Below are 24,012 nucleotides of genomic sequence, written 5' to 3' on the forward strand. Positions count from 1 at the left end.
ATTAGTATTTTCTTTGGTTTTTGTACTCTAAAGGAATTAAGTAACTTGCTTAACCACTGTGCTACGTTCAAGAATGCAAACTGTCAAGTGACAGACCCAAAGCATTTATAATGAAAAAAGGTGGAGAATCCAGGCAGGAACACAGGTATCTCTCTTAACACCATGTTCTTTTCAACAGATTGATATCCATCAGCATATATTTACATCTACACATGGCCGAACTACTTACCTGATTATGTGCATTAATGTTATAAGCTACTCAAAGAGTACATACTAGGTATTATCCTATTTTGCAATCCTAAATTGTGGTATTCTGATATTGAATTTCACATAGCAGATGACAGAGGACCATTACAAAGTTCTGAAGATAAGTAGCAGCTTTCATCATTTATTCACAAGACAGAGGCAATGAATACCAAAAGGCCATACATAAAAACTAGAAAGTTAAAGATGACTCATGTTAACAAAATAAAATATATATAAGGTTAATGATTAGTGAGTGTAAGCAGATAAAAAACACTACAAAAGAGGGCTTCCCTGGTGGCGCAGTTGTTGAGAGTCCACACCTGCGGATGCAGGGAACACGGGTTCGTGCCCCGGTCCAGGAAGATCCCACATGCCGCGGAGCGGCTGGGCCTGTGAGCCATGGCCACTGGGCCTGCGCATCCGGAGCCTGTGCTCCGCAACGGGAGAGGCCAAAAAAACACTACAAAAGTAATGCACAAAAATATAATTTTCATTATATACCTAAGAGACTGTCAGTAAGAAAAATAATACAATATTGTTTCCTATATTACAGCCCTATAGTGATGATATGTAAAAGTTTAAAAGTACTAAGGTAATAACCAAAAAATATTTTAAACTATATAGGTGACAGGCTGAGTATGATTCTCTTTTTTAATCAGAAGCTTAAAATGGCCAACAAACATGACAGATTTATAACCTCCTTCCTCATAAAAGCAAAATGAAACCTTTTTGTCCTCATCCAAATTACATGTTATTATTTGGGACTGCAAAGCTTCCTACTTTCTTTTTTTGTCTAGTTATGCATCTACGCTATTACTCTGGAAACATAAATTGCAGTTTTGCTAAAAAATAAAAAACTATGAGCTCTTCAAAGAAAAGGTTCAGTTTAAACACTAGTATAATTGATAGTTAATATTTTCATAGTTTAAACAGGTGAAATACAAATGACTCACAGCCTACTTTGTTTTATGGAAAATACGTAAGTATGTATTCTTTACATGTTATCTAGTCACACTAACAACTAGCAAAGTCTTCAGTATGGGAATACCAATCTACTCATGGACAACATATACGATAATATGAACTAATATAAAAGTGTTTTGCAGTGGTAATCACAAATTGTTCTTTTCAGATTTTATAGATTAAGAAGCCTATGGCAAACTATGAAATGAAAAGGGAGTTTTCACATAAAAGCTGTATGTCAATCCAGTACAGTTTACTTCAAATAAGTTATTTTATTGATTTCCTATGCATAGTATTCAAATCTGTGATTGTTATTTGGAGGTACTTAAGAAAATTTTGATGGGGTTGCCTCTTAAATGGAGGTCAATGCTAAAACTAGAGCAGCTACTGCCTCAGGAGACATACATATTTAAAGACAATTTAAGAGTTCTAATCAATCCCAGAAGTTCTTACATGGTTTATAGTTCTTTCTCTTTCCTGGCTATTGCCTCTTAATCATGTCACTGGTAATTAAAAATGCTATCACTTCAGAGATAGGATAATAACAGGGAAACAAACTTCAAATACACTGGTGGTGGTTGAAATTAATTTCAGAATCTAGTTTGTTGTAACCAATGGAGGAGAAGGCTAGTCTGAATAAAATCTGCATCATTTAAAAAGCAGTATTATTACATTTTAGGTACAATGAATCACTCTAAAGACTTACCCGATGGGAGACCTACTTTTACATGAGTATTAATATGTGCAAATAAAAGCTCTTTGTATTTTAATGTGGCTTATTTTTTAATAGAAGTAGCGATGTCTCATGAAATACTGCTTAAATTATTCATCTGATTAGCTAATTCTTCAGAAATAGGTAAATTTTAACCTAGCCCTTATTAAAAACAAAAGAAAAAAATGAATAAGATTCCATGTATCTGAACCCAATTATTACAATTCATCCTACTTAGTGTTCAGTAAAATTAAAGACAAATTGGCTACTAAATGCTTTCATGTGATGTTTCTGATAAAAAGACAGTTATAAATAAATGTATTACGTCCCCCTTACCAATATGAGCTCGGTCAGATATGATAAGCCTTTTTTCCCAGCCTTCCAGACCTAGAGGGAAGGGAAAAAAAGATACATTTAATTGTACATTTTGTATAATTTTTAGACTTAATTTCCTTAGAAATACACTGTTTAAAAGTCTTTTTCACCTAAGTAGTCATTTTAGCATCTTTTCTTCTGCATAGGAAATATGTTTAATAAGAATTTTCTCACCTGTCATTCATTATACAAAGTCATTCACAAATTCCTTCTAAATGTTTTGCTCTAAAAAGCTCCAAATTCAAGCCAGCCATAGCCACATAAAATACTTTCAGGAATCCAAAACAGAAATGGTAGGAAGTATCATTTTGTTGGGGTGGGGGTGGGGGGGGTTGGGGAGGGTGTGGAGAGGTGGGGGGGTGGGATGTGAGGGAGTGTGGGTGAAGTTCAAAGCAAGGGGAGAATTTTGAGAAAAGGGAGTTAATTTGGGGTATGGCACCCTTTCCCAAAAGACAATTATAAAAAGTGTGATTAGGGCTTCCCTGGTGGTGCAGTGGTTGAGAGTCTGCCTGCCGATGCAGGGGACACGGGTTCGTGCCCCGGTCTGGGAAGATCCCACATGCCGCGGAGCGGCTACGCCCTTGAGCCATGGACGCTGAGCCTGCGCATCCGGAGCCTGTGCTCCGCAACGGGAGAGGCCACAACAGTGAGAGGCCCGCGTACCAAAAAAAAAAAAAAAAAAAAAAGTGTGATTAAACAAAATAATAAAATGTTCTAATTCCTCCAAAGTACTGTCAATTACTGCGCTTATCACACTGAATTATAAGAAGATACATGTGTCTCCTCATTTAAGTGTGAATGCCTGAGAGTAGGAGCCATGAATTTTCATAGTATGGGGTCTGTCATCCAATAAATGTTCAAGAAAAATGATTGTTGAATGAATAAATAAATGAATCTAAATATTCTTCTTTAAAGAGAGTAACTTAGTAGGCTATATGCATTCTAAGGATAAGCCACTGAGCCCTATTTTCAAAATTAGCATTTGAATATTAAAAATTAGTTGTTAATTTTGATAATATCCAAAGATTTGTTTTACAAATATTCCTTACAGATTAAAGAAGTTATTAAGCCTCCCGCTCTATAGCTGTTTTTGACATGTAACACGTATTCTAAAGTTTGCTTAGGGAATATTATAACAAAATATTACAAAGAAACTCAATAAAGTAGATTCAGCTGGGTTACATAGGCCAGAAGGAAAAAGAGTAGGGCAAAATTGTAAAGGGGATGAAGGACAGCAGAGAGCAGCAAGGGAACCTCAAGGTGACCAATTAAAAAGGCAGACACAACACACAGGTAAAAGTGCAGGGAAGACAACAGAGATAATAGCAAGACAGGATTCTGCGAAGTCAGATTTAGTTGTTAGGAACACTTGAGGATGGACTGCTACTTTTAAACGTGAAAAATAAACTTTAACGATGTAATAGAATTTAATTCTTTAAATATGAGCTAAGGGAGAACTACACTAATGCTTTTCCTCAATTGTGTATCATTTGCATTGCCACATTCCCCTCAAACCCTAGCAACGTAGCCTAACTGAATGTAAACAGACTTCCAAAAATCCAGAAGAGATTAGAAAAGGCAGGAAATCAAGTCTTTTTTTTAAAGATGGAAGTGGATACATTGCATAGAAGAAGCATTTCCCTCCTTTGGAGGCAGGGACCTAAAAAACCTCTTTTGTCCCTAGGTTATAGTAACAAAGGGAGTTCCAGATCCTCTAGGAAATGAGACTAAAAGTGCACAAAATGGGCTACAGTGGCTCTCTGACTGCCTTAAGCTAATTTTTGGCTTGTGTAGAAGTGGATGCTAACGAGCACAAATGACAAAATGAACTCGTGAATTTCCTAGAGTTTTGCCACCAGCATATAGTAATTCTAGCTACCTAGAGTTTGCAGATGACCAATGTGTAAAAAATCAGGACTTACACAATGACCTTGTTATGTTTGTCTTTTGTTTAGAACACTGATGATAATGAATAAAATTTAATAATTGACATTAAAAATTTTGTCCTACAATAATCTGCAATGTTAAAGTAGAAGACAAAAATGTTAAGTTTTTCTGGAATGAGAGCCCAATAATACTTCATTAAAAAAACAACAACAAACAAACGCAGTAAGGTAGATAGCTAGTGGGAAGCAGCCGCATGGCACAGGGATATTGGCTCGGTGCTTTGTGACAGCCTGGAGGGGTGGGATGGGGAGGGTGGGAGGGAGGGAGACGCAACAGGGAAGACATATGGGAACATATGTTTATGTATGACTGATTCACTTTGTTATAAAGCAGAAACTAACACACCATTGTAAAGCAATTATACCCCAATAAAGATGTTAAAAAAAAAAAAAAAAAAAAACAACAACAACAGCAAAAAAAACTGGCTGCCAGACAAAGCAGACTCATTCTTTCATACCTTTTCCTTTTTGAACATTTTTTTCTGCTTCCTCAAACAACCCAGGTAGATGAATTACCACACCATTTCCTAAAAAACAAAAACCACAAATAAGCAAATCCCAAACTTAAACATCTATATCTATAATATAGCCATACATCTTCAATAACCCTTTATCTAGAATAGTAGAAGAGTGAGGCACTTTGATTAGGAGGACATTCTAATTTATCAGGGAGTTACCACAGAAATGGTTCCAAGTTTTAAACGGTAGTATAATGTAAATACATAATAGAACATAATACACAGAATACAAAACACTAAAACTACACTCAATATAACTTGAAATTTCTTTGAAACAAAGTGAAACTATTATTTTGAAAGAAACTAGTTATACAGTTGTAGGCAAACTGAACCAGATCACAGTCTTTCAAATTGGGGACTCAAACCTATTAGTGGCCATAAAATCAATTTATTGGGTTGTGATGAGCATTTTTAAAAATAAAAGACTAGAAGAGAAAATATCAGATTGCATCTTATAAGCGTTCAGAACCAGTCAATGAAACACAGACCTCTTGTATTTCTCCCTATGCTTCACAGTGTTTGGAAAATTCATTTGATGATCTAACACTTTGTTATACAATTAAGATTGCCAATGATCAGAAATAAATGCAAAGTAATCATTCCAAAAAAGTTATTAGTGCTAAATGATCTAAAAGAGTTGTAAAACAGCCAAAGTTAGGTATATTCCAGAAGGTACCACTGTCAAGATTAATAAGCAATAAATGAATCATTTGATTAGAGATTAAATAAGGTTAGATTATGAAAAATAAACACTATTATCAATTGGGGGAAAAAAGTCCCTAAATTCAGTTTATATACTTACCAATGAATGCCGTAACATTAGGATTAATTATTCCACTAGGTAAAAGATGAAAATCATACTCCACAGAATCTACAACAACTGTATGGCCAGCATTATTTCCTCCCTGAAATACAAGATTGGGAAAAATGAACCTGACAATAAATATGACAAGGAATATATCTCCTTCCAAAGTGAATTAATGATCTCCTGCTAAAATGTCAATAAAGCAACCCAAGTATTTGCTGTGAATACTTATTCTTTACAGGCTTTACAATAGTTTGTCTATCCTCTCTCCTTTCCCTACTTGAATGGTTATTCCTAACAGGATCTGGAAATTGGAGAGTTCAGGTTTCTGGAAGATAGGAAGACGTATCACTTTTTATTTTATTTTATTATTATTATTTTTTAGCTGGGTTGGGTCTTCTCTTCATTGCTGCATGCGGGCTTTCTCTAGTTAAGGCGAGCGGGGGCTACTCTTGTTGGGATGTGCAAGCTTCTCATTGCGGTGGCTTCTCTTGTCACGGAGCATGGGCTTTAGGCGCGCGGCTTCAGTAGTTGTGGCACATGGGCTCAGTAATTGTGGCTCGTGGGCTCTGGAGCGCAGGCTCAGTAGTTGTGGTGCACAGGCTTAGTTGCTCCGCGGAATGTGGGATCTTCCCAGACCAGAGCTCGAACCTGTGTCCCCTGAATTGGCAGGCAGATTCTTAACCACTGTGCCAACAGGGAAGTCCCATATCCCTTTTTAAAAGAGAGAAAAAAGCGAACAAAGTACAGGGAACAATTAGTTTGTTATTCTGTTTCCGGCACTATGTGGAACATGTAGCAATCTAATTAATTTTCCATGATATTTATCTTAAAAAATCCTTAAAGTAGAAAAATCTATCCAGTTACCCTAACTTGACATAAATATTCATATAATTCTCATTGTCCTAAGAGTGTGTCAAGCAACTCTGTGACCTAAAATTATTATTCTTACATGGACTTATCAACGAGGATATCTCCCAAGTAAATCCCTCAAATATTGGTTATCCTGGAGAATAATTTTTAAATTTTAAAATCAATCTCATGAGTTTGGTTAGTGACCGATTCCTTGAATCTGCTCATCTCTGGCTAAAGTAATACACTGGGTCAAGGAACCTCTAAAGCTGAGAATCATAGCATAAACCCATGGTGAAACTTCCACTCTATGAAACAAAATGTGAAGTTGAATTATAAAAATTAGGTACAAAGGAGACTGAATATTAAGTGACCAGATAATATTTCTAAGTTTAAAAAGCATGGGGAAAAGACACAAATCAATTTGATTATGTTTAAACTTCTACACAATACTAACAAAAGTTTTAAAATAAACAACAAACTAGGAATATATTTGAACAAATAAAAGGTTTAACAACATCTTTGTGGGACATTTAAAAAAAAAAAATCAAAACGATATCTCCTGAGGATGACTAGTTTAACTTGATCACAAGGCTATTTGACAAATGTATTTTACTTACTTTTACCATCATGATCATGAATTCACAAAAATGCCAGAAAAATAGGTCCTGCAAAAAAATCTTCAAAAAAGCAAATACTTATTTACACTGTGTTTTGCACTGTACAGAGCAAAGAATTCCTTGCTTAAAGACTAGTGTATGTCGTGTAAATTAAAAAAAAAAAAAAAAAAGACTTGGTGGTGGTGGTCTATAGTCCACAAGATAACAGGTAGATGACAGGACACAGGAAGGACAGAAGTGGTAGTGTTAAGCAATACCTCCTTCACTTGATACCATCAAGGCAACAGGTGAATATTTTTTACTATTTATTTTTTGTAGGCAACATCTGCATATGATACAAAAGGCACAGAAGGATGCACAATAAAAAGTGAAGTTCTTCCCATACTCCACCCTCCTCTTCCCTGCTACAAGGCTGCTGTTACCACCAGCTTTCTGTGTCCTTCCCTAAGTAATTTTGCATATACAAACACATTTATACATTGTTTTATTCCACCTATACAAATGGTAGGAAAGATACACACCTGGGCAGCTTGCTTTTTTACTTAACAAATCTTGGAGCTCATTCCATAACCTTGTGAACAGAACATCTCATCCTTTGAACAGCTGCACTACATTCCTTTTTATATGGACACATAATTTATTAAACTGGTCCCAAAGAAAGACATTCAGATTGTTTCCAACCTTTTGTCATTATTAACAATGTTGCAATACACTTCCTGGTACACACTTTACTATTATTTCACACTTGGCAGGTTTATCACCAATCCTGACAGAATCTTAAAACATAGAATATATTGATCTTAACTTAGTCTTTTTTAAATAACTCACAGGACAATTCTTACTTGGTTTTTACGGTTTTCCTTTTACTCTATCCCTCATACCAATATTAGCCTTTTTATCACAACTTTTTATGATTTAGGAAACGTCCCCCAACTTTTCAGGAAAAATCTTTTCAGAGTATGAAGCTCACTAAAATTTCCTCAAATCCTAGGAAAGTGTTAATTTGTTATTATAACTATTTACTCTAAATTGTTATAAAACACTAAATTTAATGAATTTGTATTAAATTGTTAATAGTATTGGTGACTTTGAGACCAACAACCAATAAAGCATTATTATTTAAGCAGAACCAGTTTTCTTTTTAATCCATCATTTGCTTAATATAAAAAACAATCTACTCTGTAATTTTGATGTAGACCTTTAAAGTAAGTCTCCTTTACACAAAGTTATTTTTACAGATATACTAATCATTTGGTGAAATAATTTACACAAAGTTATTTTTACAGATATACTAGTCATTTGGTGAAATAATTATTAACTCGGTTGTTCTTGTGTGTAACAAAGCCTACTACTCTCTTAGATAATATCTTGCCAAGACAGGAAGTAATGATGGAAAGATAGTGGCTGATATGTTTGTTTGTTTGAGGCAGGTGGTTGTGATTGGCGATAAATGACTTGAGGGCGATAAATTGCTTTAATTCTTAGAGTCCTTCCAAGTTTACATACAGGTGGTGGTTCAGGCTGGAAAAGTTCAGCTGCAGAAGGCTTGAAATCACACTTTCGTGTACAGCTTGCTCACTCAAACAATGCCCAAGATTTTTCAATAACCAATGCCTTATTAAGGATTACTATATGGTTTAAATCCCATTTATATTGTTTGACTGAGTAGGAAAATATGGTTAAATAAACCCAAGAATAACCCTAAAATTTTCCTTTTAAGGAGTTAGGGGAGAAAATGTAAGTGCTTATTAGTATATTCAGTCACTAGTGCCCTAAGAGGGAGTTGGGGTATAATAGCTTCTAATCTTGAAACACTCACTGTGCAGAAAACAGTCCTGAGGTGAACTGAGGAGCTACTCACAAGGAATTTCTTGACAAATTAAATCTACATATATAAAATAAGTTTGAGTATAGGGTCATTTCACCAAAAGCCCCTGATGAAGCTTCAAATTTGAAGTGCCTACTTGGACGCTAACCTAAAATACTTATAAATTGTGTGGAATATACAAAATTCTTCTTGGGAGCTCAGGAAAAGTGTCCTGAAACAGAGGTCCATGGAAAGGTCACATGTTATTAGCAGAGAGCAAAACAAAGAAGTTTCAATAGGACCACCACTGCCAGCCTCACCCAACCACAAATACCCACTACGAAGTTACAAGGGCAGATACAGTCCTCCCTCCATATCCACAGGAGACTGGTTCCAGGACTCCCACAGATACCAAAATCCAGAAATGTTTAAATCCCTTGTATAAAGTAGTGTGGTATTTGCATACAAGCTACGTGCATCCTCAAATATACTTTAAATCATCTCTAGATTACTTATAATACCTAATACAACGTAAATGCTATGTAAATAGTCGCCAGCATGGCAAATTCAAGTTTTGCGTTTTGGAACTTTCTGGAATTTTTTTTCGAATATTTTCGATTGGTGGTTGGTTGAATCCTTGGATGCAGACCCCAGGGATATGGAGGGCCAACTGTACTCTGAACTGCAGGCTCCCACATTTGTGATGGAATGCTTCTCACATGGGCAACTCTATGTAGTATGTACCAAGATAAGTAGCAAGGACATACCTGTTTAATTATGCTTAACAATTCTCCTAAGTAGCACTGGGAAGGCCAGATAAATGATGGGAGCTAAATATATCCTTATTTCTACTGATACTTTTAACAGACTCCCCAAAGCAAATTTGGTAAACTATCCTCCCAGATACAATATTAATCACATACTAATAGTTATATGTAACTACCTCTTGCTGCTTTGCTAAATTCCCATAACACTTATAATCCCAGTCATTCATGCAGCATTTAACAAATATCTCTAATTATCATAGCTGTATATTTTATACTACCTAAAAAAACAAATATGTTCACTTAATTGCTATACAAACAAGGAGCTGTGGAATAGTAATTAATGTTGTTTTCCAGATCAATTATTATCAATAGAGAAAATATTTCTTAATGAATCTCAGATGTCTTAATTTTTAACATTTTTAATTTTAAAATATCCCATCTAAAACCCCAAGAAACAAACCAACCAGTGGAGCCCAAAAAAGTGGCTGCATAGTGTGTGGCAAGTCTCTTTGAGGAAAAACCTAAGTTTATAATGCCTTATATGATATTTTTTCTTATATTAAATAACAAGAACAAATGTAAAATTCAGTGGGGATAGATGTGAGATGATCTTTAAGTACAAGGACTCACTACTTCTTTGCTTCCCCCGCAGTGACCAATAAAGTTCTATGACATTGTTAGTACTTATTTGATATGGACTGATTAATTTTAGGAAACAAAACTCTACAAGTCTGAGACAATAAAGCCATTCTATAGCCTCCCAAAAAAGAATAAATGCAAATTAATAGTATTAAAGTAAAGAATATATCAAAAAAAAGAAATCCAGTCATCCAATCAGCACTCACCACAATCACAAAAACATCCCCTAATTTGGTGTTTATTTTACCTATTTTCTTTGACCATTATTCTTACATTAAGATTGAATGTAAATATCAAATAAGCTTCCTAACGACCAGGAAAAAACTGTATCTCATTGAAATAAATTAGAACATTATGATGGGGGCGGGGGGAGCAGAACTAAAGTTCTGTGTTCTCAAAGATGAAGAGCAAAGTTTCTTGTATATACTCTTAGTTTTTAAAAACCAATACAGCTAACGCTCATTATTTTAATTATAGTTAAAATAATAATAACCTATTTAACACCAAACATTCTTCCCTCTAGAAAAGCACTAGAGGTCTACAGTGATATTAGAAAATAGTTTACAAATGAGAATCACCCTGAATTAATGTTTCCTCATTTCTTAATTTTCCCATATGAAATTAACTGTAGGTCAGCTATACCTTTTGTATGTTCAGACCCTCTGCTTCCCTACCCCCTCACCCCTTACTTTGTAAATCATAGTAATCATCCCCTCTGGCCACAGTAATTGATCCAGACAGGGAAACCTGATCCAAGCTTGAGCCAATCAAGCTCCTCTCTCTTGGGAATTTGATTTTCAAAGTCAGAGATGGCTATCACCTAAGGGAGCATCCTAAAGGGAAAGGCTGCCAGTTCTGGCTGCTGAGATCCCAGAAGCTGTCTGCCTTTGTCTCAGGCCACTTTAAGGTTTAGCCATCTTGGTCTTCCTTTAAACATATTGGCATTTTGCTTAAGACAATCTCTTTCCATTGCTTGCAGACAAAGAATCCAAATGATTCACAAAACAAACTCATTGCAACATGGTATGTATACAGCTGGCTCTCTAAGTTCACATCTTGTGCTAGTAATAACTGAATATAAAATGATTAACTTATGTACACCTGAAACTAACTGTAAATCAACTATACTTCAATTAAAAAATGATTAACTTCTAAATTTTAATATTTATGCTGTCAAGAACAAACCTCTAAAACATGGTACTGCAGGATACAGGGATGATACAATATTATTTAGTATTTAGTTATTTTGTAACTGTTCTCTTAAATATCATATAAGGCATTACAGACTTATGTTTTTCCTCAGAGACTTGCCACACAATATGAAGCCACTTTTGGGCTCCACTGGTTGGTTTGTTTCTTGGGGTTTTAGACAGTATATTTCAAAATAATAGTATTTAATTCTTTTATATTGTTTCCATGTGTACTTTTTTCCCCCCAATTTAATTTTAAACTTAAGAAAGTCAGAAGACAAGTGTTTTAAAGTTTCTTTCCACCACTCCTCAGAACCAGAGGCTGTCAAGACCAGCTCTAGAATAAAAGTTTGGATCAGGAAATGTTGATATGTGTAAGTTTCTAATTAAGAAGGTCCAGGAGAGATTTAAAAAAAAAAAAAGAAAAAGAAAAGAAAAGTAAAAAAGAAATTTAAACAGGAACAAAATGACATTAGTCTGCAAAAGTGACTCCCGAGTATTAACTTCTTAGTTTGCTCCTAGGTCTTCCTCTTCCCCAAATCACTCGGGCAACTAAGTGAGTTTCTGCTGGGAGAGGAGATGAAGGCAGTGTTACAACCGGAAACAATGATGTCTCTTTTTAGCAATAGTGTTGTGGGCTAACAATTTCATGCACATAGCCAAGAGGCATTTCTCAGGCCACTTAGGCCTCTAAAATAGTATCTGTCTTCTCTTCTCTTTGTCTTCTTTTTGCTCTGAATACATGAACACTGTACAGTAATCACAGAGCTCCAAATGAACATCAATCAAGAAGTCAGAGTAAACACTGTGGATTACAGCAGAGCACAGCAATGCCTCAGACCCCATGACTTTGAACTATTCCAGCAATCAAGAAAGTGTTCCCACTTCCTACCTAGTCTTCAAGCTTCTTAGAAACCTAACAATCTTTTGAGTTGGTGCTTATTACCTGTGCTGTTTTTCTTGGTAAACACTGAAAGGCCTGTGTCCCTTTCCTGATGAAACACTTCACTATTTGCCAAAACTAAAACATAGCAATCTACAGCAATAAAGCAATTATAAACAAGGATGACTGTTCTTTTATAAAAACATTCATATAATTGCAATTAGCTTATGATTTCAAAGTAGAGCAGGTTTAAGTTACTAGCAGTAAGTTGATCAAATTAAACTATTCAACAGTAACCAGACACACTAGATAGGAAAACATATACAGGGTATCTGAATTTCTTTTTAGCAAAGACATCCAAGTATACTGCTCAGTTATCTCTTAAAGGCTTACAGTATCTACTTTACCTTACAGTATTATGGTTACCTTCCAGTTTCATACACAGATAAATGTCACACAAATGATAAAAATCTCAAGTACCTTGTATTTTGTACCTTAAATTACCATTATAAAACAACTTCTCACAATGAAAATGGAATGAGGCATGGCCTTGGAGGATCTCAGGTTCCTAATTAAGAAGCTCTAGACTCTAGGTACCAAACTCTAATATACACACTTACTAAACAACGGTCAGAGATGACCAGGGTCATAGTCAGGAAGATCAGACATGCAAGCAAAAAATGCATAAACCAATAATGTTGTGCAGCTCTCTAAATGCTTGATAAAAATTCACTTAATCATTACATTTATGGAGGTATTTTCTTAAAACACATTGAAATTGAACTGCAGATTTCAAGTCAAAAAAGTTTTCTCTCATGAATAAAATTCTTCCTTTAAAAGGGTGTTTAAAAGCTTGACACAAAAATCCCATTTTTAAAAATTTCATGGGACCTCTTATTTTTTAAAGAGGAATTTTATTATATTGAATTAAATATAATTAAAAGTTGGTCCAATGTAAAGAACCATTCCGTCTTGGAGCCAGAGTAGCCATGGGAACTGTTTACTGTTCTTTTCTTTCTTTCTTTCTTTCTTTCTTTTTCTCTTTCTTTCTTTCTTTCGTTCTTTCTTTCTTTCTTTCTTTCTTTCTTGACTGAAGTATAGTTGATTTACAGTGTTGTGTTAGTTTCAGGTGTACAGCAAAGTAATTCAGTTATACATACATATATATTTTTTTAAATAAATATTTACTTATTTACTTTTGGCTGCGTTGGGTCTTCATTGCTGCACACGGGCTCTGTCTAGTTGCGGTAAGGGGGGGCTACTCTTCGGTGCGGTACGCGGCCTTCTCATTGCGGTGGCTTCTCTTGTTGCGGAACACATTCTCTAGGCGAACAGGCTTCAGTAGTTGTGGCTCGTGGGCTCCAGAGAGCAGGCTCAGTAGTTGTGGCACACAGGCTTAGTTGCTCCGTGGCATGTAGGATCTTCCCAGACCAGGGATCGAACCCATGTCCCCTGCATTGGCAGGCGGATTCTTAACCACTGTGACACCGGGGAAGTCCCATACATATATATATTTTTTTCAGATTCCTTTTCCCCTTATAGGTTATTACAAAATATTGAGTATACTTCCCTGTGCTATACATACTTACTGTTCTTTTCAATTGCTTTCCCCAGATAATACTGAATACCTCAATATCCCTTTGACGTTAGATAAAAGTATTCTAATATCACCAGTCTTCACTTATTGGTATGTAGCTCAACCACATTAATCAAAATCTGACCTAGTCCCCAAAAGATACTATAAGTAGATTTGTATTCAGTTACAGTAAGTAAGCTATTAACTATATTATCAATTCACCAGTTCACTCTAGATTTGTTCTAGGCAAAAGTTTTTCCTAGAGATACTTAAAACTAACGAACTAACCCACCCGTTCTCACCAAAATTAAAGAAACAGAATAATATTGATCTGATACTGAGATAACCTCATATAATTTAAAAAATATATGCCTCAAAAATAGAGATAATGGTATATTATATACACTAATACAATAAGTTTAAATAGTGAACAACTTGAGACATCCTCATCGACCAAACTTTGAGATCTACTGCCCTCAACAAGGAAAAACTATTTACTAGAATCACAGAGCATTCAACTGAAATTTGCTGAGGAAATACACAAAAATGATACAATTATCAGTTATCTATTTTCTCATAGATACAAGAAATAAGTCTAAAATAAACTAGTAAAGCCTTTGAACATAATGGTACGTGAAAAATACTAGCTAAAAATACTACTTAACAAATGTTCATCCAAGGAAAGTTGGGGATTCCACGTTAAAGTCATGCCAATAGTCAATTAAATTGTCTAGGGGTATATTAAAATAATACAGGAAAGGGCTAAACTACTGAATTCACAGAAATTTCTAAGGGTGATCCAGGTCACCCAATAAATATTTGTTGAGTATTTACTTCCTCTCTGCCTCACACAGTACTGGATGCTATGGAAGAAAACAAAAAAGGAACAAGTCCTCTTTTTGAGAAAACGTACATTCTAGTAGGGAAAACACAGTAATCCGAGAAAGCAGGAGTTAACCAAGTACACCACACTCTGGTATACACTTATGTAGGCACTTGGGAAATACTACACATAAAAAACAATCCTGATAGGAGACACAGAAATAGCAATTGTTATAACACTGGAAGAATGGCTTACCTTAAATGCTAATTCTCCACCATCTTCAAAATTATGGGAAGTGGTTTAGAAGATAATTTTAGCTGTATAAGGTCAAGGCATTAAAAAACACTGAAATTATTCTCTTTTAAATTATCTTTCAACCTTTCTGATTATTTCAAGGAGAACGCCTCAGTTGCGGCTGGTATGTCTTTTACATTTCTCTATCACTTGCTAATAGCTGGTTTCAGAGCCTTCAGCAAATACCAGCATCTAGCTATAAATTAACATTTTTTTCATTGTGTTTACTTTTATGGCCAACTTTATATAGCAAGTGACAGGATATACTTTCCCTTTGTAATTAATTTTAGTTAAGATTTTCTCTTTATATTAACTTTAAAGCCCTGGGGAAAAAACACAAAGAAATACTCTTCTACCTATTCCTGATTACAGGCAACTTCATGCCTGTAGTTGTAGCTGAGACTACCAAGCTTTACTTTCTCCAGAACAATAAATAAGCCCATGCTTAAGGTCTGGTATAAAGTACAATAGTTAAAATCTCTGTAGTTTCTACTCAACAAAATAAAGAAAATAAAGAATAATAGTTTACTCTGAGAGTATCTGGGGAGAAAAAAACCCAGTAATATTCTCCTAATAAAACTATTTTTGTGTTGCCAGGAAGGAGGCTTCCTATTCCCATACTTTAACCCTTCGGAAAAACCTGTACTAGTCCCCTTCTCTATCCCCACCCTGGGAAATACTTGTTTAAGAAACAGTTGTCCACTAGACTATAAGCTCCCTGTGGGCACAAGCCCTGCCTTTTTCAGATTTAACTCTGGGGCTAAGTGGTCCCCTGTAGATATTCATTATGTGATTGTTGGATGAATGAACTGTGCCAGGAATTGGTCCTATACTTAATTCTTCTCTTTTTCTTAAAAGACCTATCGATTTAAAATTAAGTCATCCTTTCATGCAAGTCCTACACACTTATTTAAGGATCTAGTGTATCTAACAAGTTATAAGTAACTTCCTATAAATCTTGAATCTAAAATACAGGTCTTAAGTGCTATGATGATGAAAATGCCACTAGTTTTGCTTATATTCTTTCCAAACAGGCATTTTAAATATTAAAATATATAGTTAAATGCAGTGTCAGCTTTTCTTTTTAAAAAAACTGTATTTTTACTGGAAAAAATTCCTTATTTTATGATTCCATTAGAGATACATTCTGTGTATACCACTTCTGGAGAAAGACTGTATAAAACCTGAGATTATGGCATGAATATAACAAAAATATACTGCTTAAACTCTAACAAAGTGCATATTATTTTCAATAATACACAAAATTTGAATCATCAAACATGGCAATTCAAGCTCAAAATGTTTTTCCTAAAGTTGACTTTTCCCAGCTCTCTATACATACTTATTAAGAATTTCAACATTCCATAACCATCAATTTTATAAGTCAGGAGAACTTCACTAAGTAGATGTCAGCTTACTAGGACTGACCAGATGATATAAAGTTACCAAGGTGAATCACAAGGGATATTCTTAAGTCTATTCATTACTTATCTGCCTGCACTAACAAGACGTAAGAATCCTTCTAATGATGAGCTCTTAAAAGGCACTAGAAGAATACAACACTTTTTAAATTATATAAGGAAGGTAGTAAGTCAAAACTTTCCCGGTGAGTAAAGTCTGCCTAACAAGTCTGCTCATATGTTTCTTCTCTAACTTCAGCTAACATTTTGTTTGTTTGTTTGTTTGTTTGTTTTGCGGCGCGCGGGCCTCTCACTGTTGCGGTCTCTCCCGTTGCGGAGCACAGGCTCCGGACACGCAGGCTCAGCGGCCATGGCTCACGGGCCCAGCCGCTCCGCGGCATGTGGGATCTTCCCAGACCGGGGCACGAACCCGTGTCCCCTGCATCGGCAGACGGACACTCAACTACTGCGCCACCAGGGAAGCCCTCAGCTAACATTTTAAAGCCAAACTTGGCTCCTTCTCCGTCACTTCTCTCTAGACTTTCCAAGGGCATCAGATCAGATTGGTCCATGACCTCCTTCAAGATTACTTTTTACAGTAACACAGTAGCACCTTCTCCAATCAACAAACTAATTCTACTACGTTTCAAAGGGATGTTAAAACTGAGGATCTTCCAGAATAAAGGCAAAATGGTCACATTCCCAAAACCTTCTTACAAGCCATAATGTAGCTGATCCCGAGCACTACTATTTCTGTGTAAGGAAGATGTCAGAAATGACAGTGAAGTAAATAAACAGGTCTCAGCCTCTCTCCCCTCCTACCCAGAAAGAGTTAGGTATATTTTCATACTTCTTTCCCCACAGCACAGCCAGATCTGATTTTAAGACAAAAGGAAGGTGAAGGCCAGCCTTCTGGAGCAGCTCCTAAGGCAGTGTGAGGCAACCCCTTTAGGGGTGTTATTAAGTAAGGTATGCGTGTTGCCAGAGGGGTGGAGGAATAGAAGGCTGGAAGGGAGGTGCTGGTGGTGGTGCTAGTGGTAATACTAAGAGGCAACTGGTGCAACAGCTGTCTTAACCAAGGAACGGGCAGGATGGATTTTTGCACGCAAAAAACAAGATTTTTATTTAACTTTTGATGTGCCTACGATTACCTTTTCTGCATGCTCAAATGGTACTCAATTTTAGGTAGAAAACTTCCAATCAAGTGGGCCTATGAACTTGTTAGAATGTACACAGCATCATCATATTGTGCCAGGTAAGTTCATGAAGAAGAAACATTCTTGCAACCTAAACAGGCAGTGGTTAACTTCAGATATTACACTACCATTCGTTTTGAAAGTAGTTATTGCTCAACTATCTCGAATTTTAAAATTGGTAACAGTTATCTAAGAGCCTTTACAAAGGCCTAGCCTCTAGGCTGCTTCAAAGCAAACGACAAATAGGAAGAAAGCTTACAGTGAAAACCACGTGTCTCCCGGTAGGAAGTACCTTACCATTCCATTTCCCGAAAGTTCACTCTAGATGTGAGCGTAACACTGTAAATATTTCTAAATACTAGATTTGACACTCGTGTATTTCACTTGCCTCAATCGTAAAAGAGCTGGGTGGGATTCCCACCTCTGGGACCAACATGTAAAATTAATCTCCCCTTAGTATACCGGGTACCGAGTAAAAAAACCGGGGACACTAAACAGTCATCAAACAGCCCTAAGCCCCGGAGGTGGGTTCTCATGTCAACAAAGTGGCCCGGAGGTGGCAAAGCTCTGCAAGCTCGGGGCCTGCAGGTGGGGAAGTGGTGAGTCTGGATTTCAGGGCGTTTCGGCCCACTTGGTCTCCCTGAGCGGATGGGTGATGATGGGGAAGGTTTTGCGGCCCCGTAGGGTCTCCGCCCGGAGTCGCCAGCAGGCCTCGGGCGGTAGCTCCTCAAATTCGAACAGTAACCCACCTCCACCCCGGCCTCAGTCCTGGGTTTGAGCACTTGTCCCCAGACCGAGAACTGCAACTCCCCAGGCATCGCGCATCTCAAAGGCTCCCCGTCAAGCCGCATCTTCCTCCTGAGCCACCCCGAGCCCTCAGCCCAAGGCCCCAGGGCAGGGGTCTCCGACCTCCCGCCATTTCTCCACGTCGCCGCAGCTCATAATAAAAGGAAAGAACCTCAAGGTGACACCTTATTTTGGACGGTGAATGCGAGTTCTGGGCCCGAGCTCAGGGGCCGGCTTCCCATCAGAGCCCGGCCGCCTCACCTGGCAGCGGCACACGATGTCTGCGTCCTGCGCCAGCAGATCCACCACCTTCCCCTTGCCTTCGTCGCCCCACTGCGCGCCGAGCACCACCGTCACCCGGTTCCCTCCGGGCCGCGCCCTGGGGCGGCCGCAGTCGCCGTTGGGCAAGGAGGATGCCGCCGGGTTGGTCTCTGCGAACGCCATGGCTCCAGAGACGCGAGGAGAGCCCGAAGGGGACGCGGGCGGGCAGGAGTGCGCGAACTGAACTGCTCTGCGGCCGCCAGCCACATGCGGAGGAAGAAGGAGCCAGAGCCAACCCGCCCCCGCCCCGCCGCCTGTCGGGTCGCCACCCTCCCGCCAGGCCCGCCCAGCGCTCCCGCCGCCCTCGGCGCGGGGGGAATCACGACCTCCCGGAGGACGCCGGCCTCGGCAGCACCGCCCCTCAGGGAAAGACCACGCCCCTTCCACGGCCGGGCGCGCCCCTCCAGGGCGAACCGGGCGAGCGGAAAGGGGCGGGGGCGGGGCTTCGAGCGCGCTTCAGCCTCAACGCCCCGCCCACCCGCCCGTCCTCCCGCTTTTCAAACTGGAGAGGCGGGGAGGTGTGTGCCTGTGCGTCAGACTACAACTCCCGGCAGCGCTCTGGCGGAAGCGACGTATACCAGAGATTTGGTGTCTGCCATCTGCACGTTTCAGTCTCTGAAAATGTTCATATTTAAATAATTTTTAATTTGTTTTTATTAAGGGATGAGACAGTGTGTACAAAATACAAAGGGTGCAATTTCAAAATACAAATGGGATGAAATTGAAACGTACTATAGATTTATAATTTGGAAAGTAAAGCTCTGGAAGTAAGAACAGAGATGGTAACAGGCAAACTCGAAAGTAAAGCAGTAATGTAGAGGACATTAGGCCTGAAAATGTAGAGAACACGTAGAGTCCTATACCTTCTCATTTTACATATTAGTAACAGAAGTTCAGAGAGAAGGAATGAATTGCCCATGTCATACAATATATGCCAAATACTATAATACACTTTTAATTCCCACAACCATATGAGGTAGGTAATACTATCTTATCCTTATTTTACAGGGTTTAAAAGTTAGTGAACTTCCTCCAGTGAGGGATGAATTGGTACCTAGATGGTCTGAGTCCAGAGCCCAGGTCCTTTCTGTAGTGTTTAGTGTTTCAGTTGTCGCTAGATTCCCAAGTATACTGTGAAAATAAATTAGGCTCATTTTAAGTGGAGTCAGGAAGCCCCAACGGGGTAGCTGTCGTGCAGGTACCATTCCTAGCAGATTGCATAACCAGAGGAACAAGGAAGATAAGAATATTACTCTTCTTCTGGGATAAGGGAAGACATTTTTCACACAGGAATTTTATCTCCTACTTTTAAAAAAAAGAAGGCAGATTCCTCCCTGCCCCAGCAACAATGCTCTAACCTTTGAAATCTTTTTGCCACTTTAGTTAAATGAATAAATATTATTTTATAATGATCTGTGATCCAATTTAGTCATGTCCAAAATTTTTGATATTTTTTAAAAACTTCCCAAGAATCAAACTATAAATGAAGTCTTTTTGACCTTAAACTAACTTTGGGATTTTTTTGGAGGGCCTCTGGAGCATCTTGAAGGATCTGTTCTCTCTCTTTATTAAAAAGGAGATATTAAACTAATTAGGCTTATTTGGGAAATTACATGGGAAGCATTGTCAAATAAATAATACTAAGCCTTCTTTACATTGCATCTGTATATGTCATAAATGTTTCAGAAATTATGACATTCCTAGAAATCTTGATATGTTCTGGTGTATTATCATTCATAATTCTAGTTATTATCTTAAAATGTGTGTCATAGAACTTACCAAATTCCCATGTCAATTCCATAATAATGGACTCTTATTGGATCTTTAATAACAGACATTTAAGTCTTTTGTCATTCACAGAGAGTTACTGTTTTACTCTGATGCTTTACAAGAATATTCCTATAAACATGCTTCGTCTTCAAGGAGATTCCTGGAAAAGACCCTAACAAATACTCTAGAACAGGGGTCCCCAACCCCCCCCAGGCTGCACAGTGGGAGGTGAGCGGCAGGGGAGCCTGCGAAACTTCATCTGCCGCTCCCCATTGCTCACGTTACCGCCTGAAGCATCCTCCCCACCCAACCCTGGTCCATGAGAAAAAAATTGTCTTCCACAAAACCAGTCCCTGGTGCCAAAAAGGTTGGGGACCACTGCTCTAGAATGCAGGTTTCTGATAACTTTAAGTTCATAACACTGAACTGGGTAAAAGTTTCTAAAACTTTAATGGAAAATTGATTGATTCATAAAGCTGCTAACCCAAGATCAAGATCAACAAGATTTACAGGAGGCTGAATGAACAAATGAGGATGATTACAATTTTTATGATTTTTTATGCTAGTTCCCTAATGTTTTACTTTTCTGAATGAAGTCTTTTTGAGGATGATTATAATTTTTATGACTTCTTATGTTAGTCCCCTAATGTTTACTTTTCCAGATTTAAGGAAACGTTTTCTCTTAAGCATCTGTGACTTACAGCAATTGTAAACAAAGATGAAATATTTACCTTTTCCTACCTGATCCTTCCAGAATTCGGAAGCTCTTAAATATTTTTTCCTGACAGTACAGTTAGTTATTTACTTGAATTCAGTGAGAACCTGTTCTTCTTATAATAGGATACAATTGGAAATACTGACTACATTGCCAAGGCTTTGACTGGAATGTAATATTTGAGAGCTACATAGACTCAGATATGACCAATTTTAAGGAACTTCTTGGAAAAATAAGCCTGGTACCTTGCTTGTAAGTTTCCAGCAAAGTAACCTTAAAAAGAGTTTATATGGTCAATCACTATTCTTACTGCATTTATGTAAATAATCAAGCCAAATTTAATACAAACAAATTAGTTTTACTATGATTACTTTTGATAAAAGGGGGATAGTTATGGAGAGAGAAATTATGTTTGCACCTTTGTAGATATTAGATTCTTGTCCTGTTAATTTTCTTTAAGGTTTTGTTATATATCTATAAGCTGGACAGGATCCTAAAGTCTTGTTTCCCTAATATCTGACTACAAATCTCCAAACTAATGTTTCCAATTTTCTCCAACCCTTCTGATTTGGAATCAATAAGAACAAAGGTTGCCTTTGAATTTCCTTGGAAAGGACTGCACCAAGGTCCCCCTCACTACCCAGATGCAACAAAACATCAAAGAGACTCAAACCTTGGGTAAACATCTCACAGCTAAAGAAGATTCCACCTGGCATCCCATCCTATAAAAAGCACTGGAGACTGCTGAATCAAACTGATCAGGAATTGAAGGAAACTGCTGAAGGACACATCTTTCTTCCCAAAATGACTGGACCAGGCCTGTGTACCTTTTTCCTCTATTACTTCTTGCCTTATCCTCTCCCTCTTCTTGGAAAGACAGTGCTCTTATCTGCATTTTCAATCTGTTACAAAAGGGGGACACTTACCTAATTGTTGTGTTTGCCACCAGAAACTTCAATCCATTCATGACAATGGTGACCCTTTAGTCCATCCGGTAACAAATTTTTTCGCTTGTCCCAAGTGCTACTGCTAATTTCACTTGGCAACCCCTTGGCATCAGCTACAGAGTAAGATGTTTGAAGCCTTCCATTGGCCCACTCCATTAAGCCTCCTTAAAAGAGAACTTCCAGGAGGCCTACCTGACTCTGAGTTTGCCTCCAAAGGGAGAGCCTTTCTCCTCTGGGTCGGAATAAGTTCCAGTGAATGCATGATTAAAAATCTTTCCGAACATTAGGAGAGCTAGTCAATTCCACAGCCAAAGCAATAGCAACCTAACAAGGATCACTTGACTCATTAGCTAAAGTATCAATAGTTTTGGAAAATCGCATAGCCCTTGATTACCTACTTGCTGAACAAGAAGGCATTTTTTTCAATAGCAAATACCACCAGTTACACATAGTTAAATGCCTCTGGAGAGACAAAAACTCAATTATACAAGATCAGGGAACTAGTCCACTGGTTACACAAATTTCACCTGATCACCCCCACCCTCTTTTTTTAACCTATTTAGCATTACCTTCAGATTTAGGCTCCTGGTGCAGAACCATCATGCAAACTGAACTTGTCTTATTACTTTAACTGTGCTTTGCATAATCATTTTAAGCTTTGTGCCCCTGAAATCTTTGTAAAAATGACATATACCCAATGTAACTGAACAGGACCCTATGGGGCCTTTTGGGGACAGACCCCCTCACCCCCACACACACACTCTCCCTGGCATGTCCTCCACCTGCCTCTCATCTGTAGGAAAACTTTAGCCTCTTAGGTCTTCCCTGAGTTCCAAAGAATAAATTTAATCAAAGAAGTGAGAAAATGCATAAAGAAAGGAAAACACTCAAGCAAGACAAAATAATAATAGTAGCCATTAAACAAAGTCAAGGGCCTTTAGTTCCTCCTCAAGGGCTATAGCTAATATTCTGAGCCATATCCTTTGAGCTATTTTGCAGATAATGAAATCCCCACCAGGTGGATGAAGTTATCTTCTGTTGCCCACAAGCACATAGACCCCAGACCATTTGGGAACCAGAAGGTTGATGATGTTGACTCCCAATTACCTCACTACCAACCAATCAGAAGAATGTCCATGAGTTGAGCATGCACCCCACAACTCCCCTCCATCACCCTATCTTTAAAGACCTTTTCCTGAAAGCCATCAGGAAGTTCGGGTCTATTAAGCATTAGCTGCCTGGACTCCTTGCTTGGTGCTCTGCAATAAGCACTGCACTTTCCTTCATCACAACCTGTTGTCTGTAGATTGGCTTTACTGTGCATGGGTGAGTGGATCCAAGTTTGTTTCAGTAACACAAAAAGGGTGATACTAGCTCAGCACTTTAAAATGATCTCCAGTGTTTATGGCCTTGATAAGATAAAGACTTTAGATGGGAAATGCCTGAGAGTTATCCCTCCTACTTTTCTTTTTCCCTCAAATGTGGCCTCAGTGGTTTCCAGTCTGCACTTTCCCTCCAACGTGGGGCAGGACAACCAGGAAAGCTCCTTCCTGGAGGGACAAAATCTCTAAATGCAGAAAAGGTACGCAGGCCTCTCACTGCTGTGGCCTCCCCCGCTGCAGATCACAGGCTCCGGACGCACAGGCTCAGCAGCCATGGCTCACAGGCCCAGCCGCTCCGCAGCATGAACAGGATCCTCCCAGACTGGGGCATGAACCCGTGTTCCCTGCATCAGCAGGCGGACTCCCAACCACTGCACCACCAGGGAAGCCTGGAAAACCTGACTCTTGATCAGCAATGCTTTCAAGGAAAGATGGTGATCAAAGAGGGAAATGTGAAAATGAAAGAAACCTCATCTTAA

General features: G+C 38.1%; 1 protein-coding gene across 1 annotated transcript in view; it reads right to left on the reverse strand.

Moving 5' to 3' along the window:
* Positions 1-18,983, reverse strand: part of ADSS2 (adenylosuccinate synthase 2) — a 39,861-nt gene extending 20,878 nt beyond the window's left edge. The window contains exons 1-4 of the mRNA XM_059996988.1: positions 18,660-18,983; positions 5,563-5,665; positions 4,701-4,769; positions 2,258-2,308 (exon numbers count right to left, since the gene is read on the reverse strand). Of these exons, the coding sequence (XP_059852971.1) occupies positions 2,258-2,308; positions 4,701-4,769; positions 5,563-5,665; positions 18,660-18,842 (406 nt within the window). The 5' untranslated portion in view covers positions 18,843-18,983. The remainder of the gene's footprint in view (positions 1-2,257; positions 2,309-4,700; positions 4,770-5,562; positions 5,666-18,659) is intronic.
* Positions 18,984-24,012: the final 5,029 nt, after the last annotated feature.

The sequence above is a fragment of the Delphinus delphis genome, chromosome 1, assembly GCF_949987515.2.
Source record: "Delphinus delphis chromosome 1, mDelDel1.2, whole genome shotgun sequence".
Classification (NCBI taxonomy): Eukaryota; Metazoa; Chordata; class Mammalia; order Artiodactyla; family Delphinidae; genus Delphinus; species Delphinus delphis.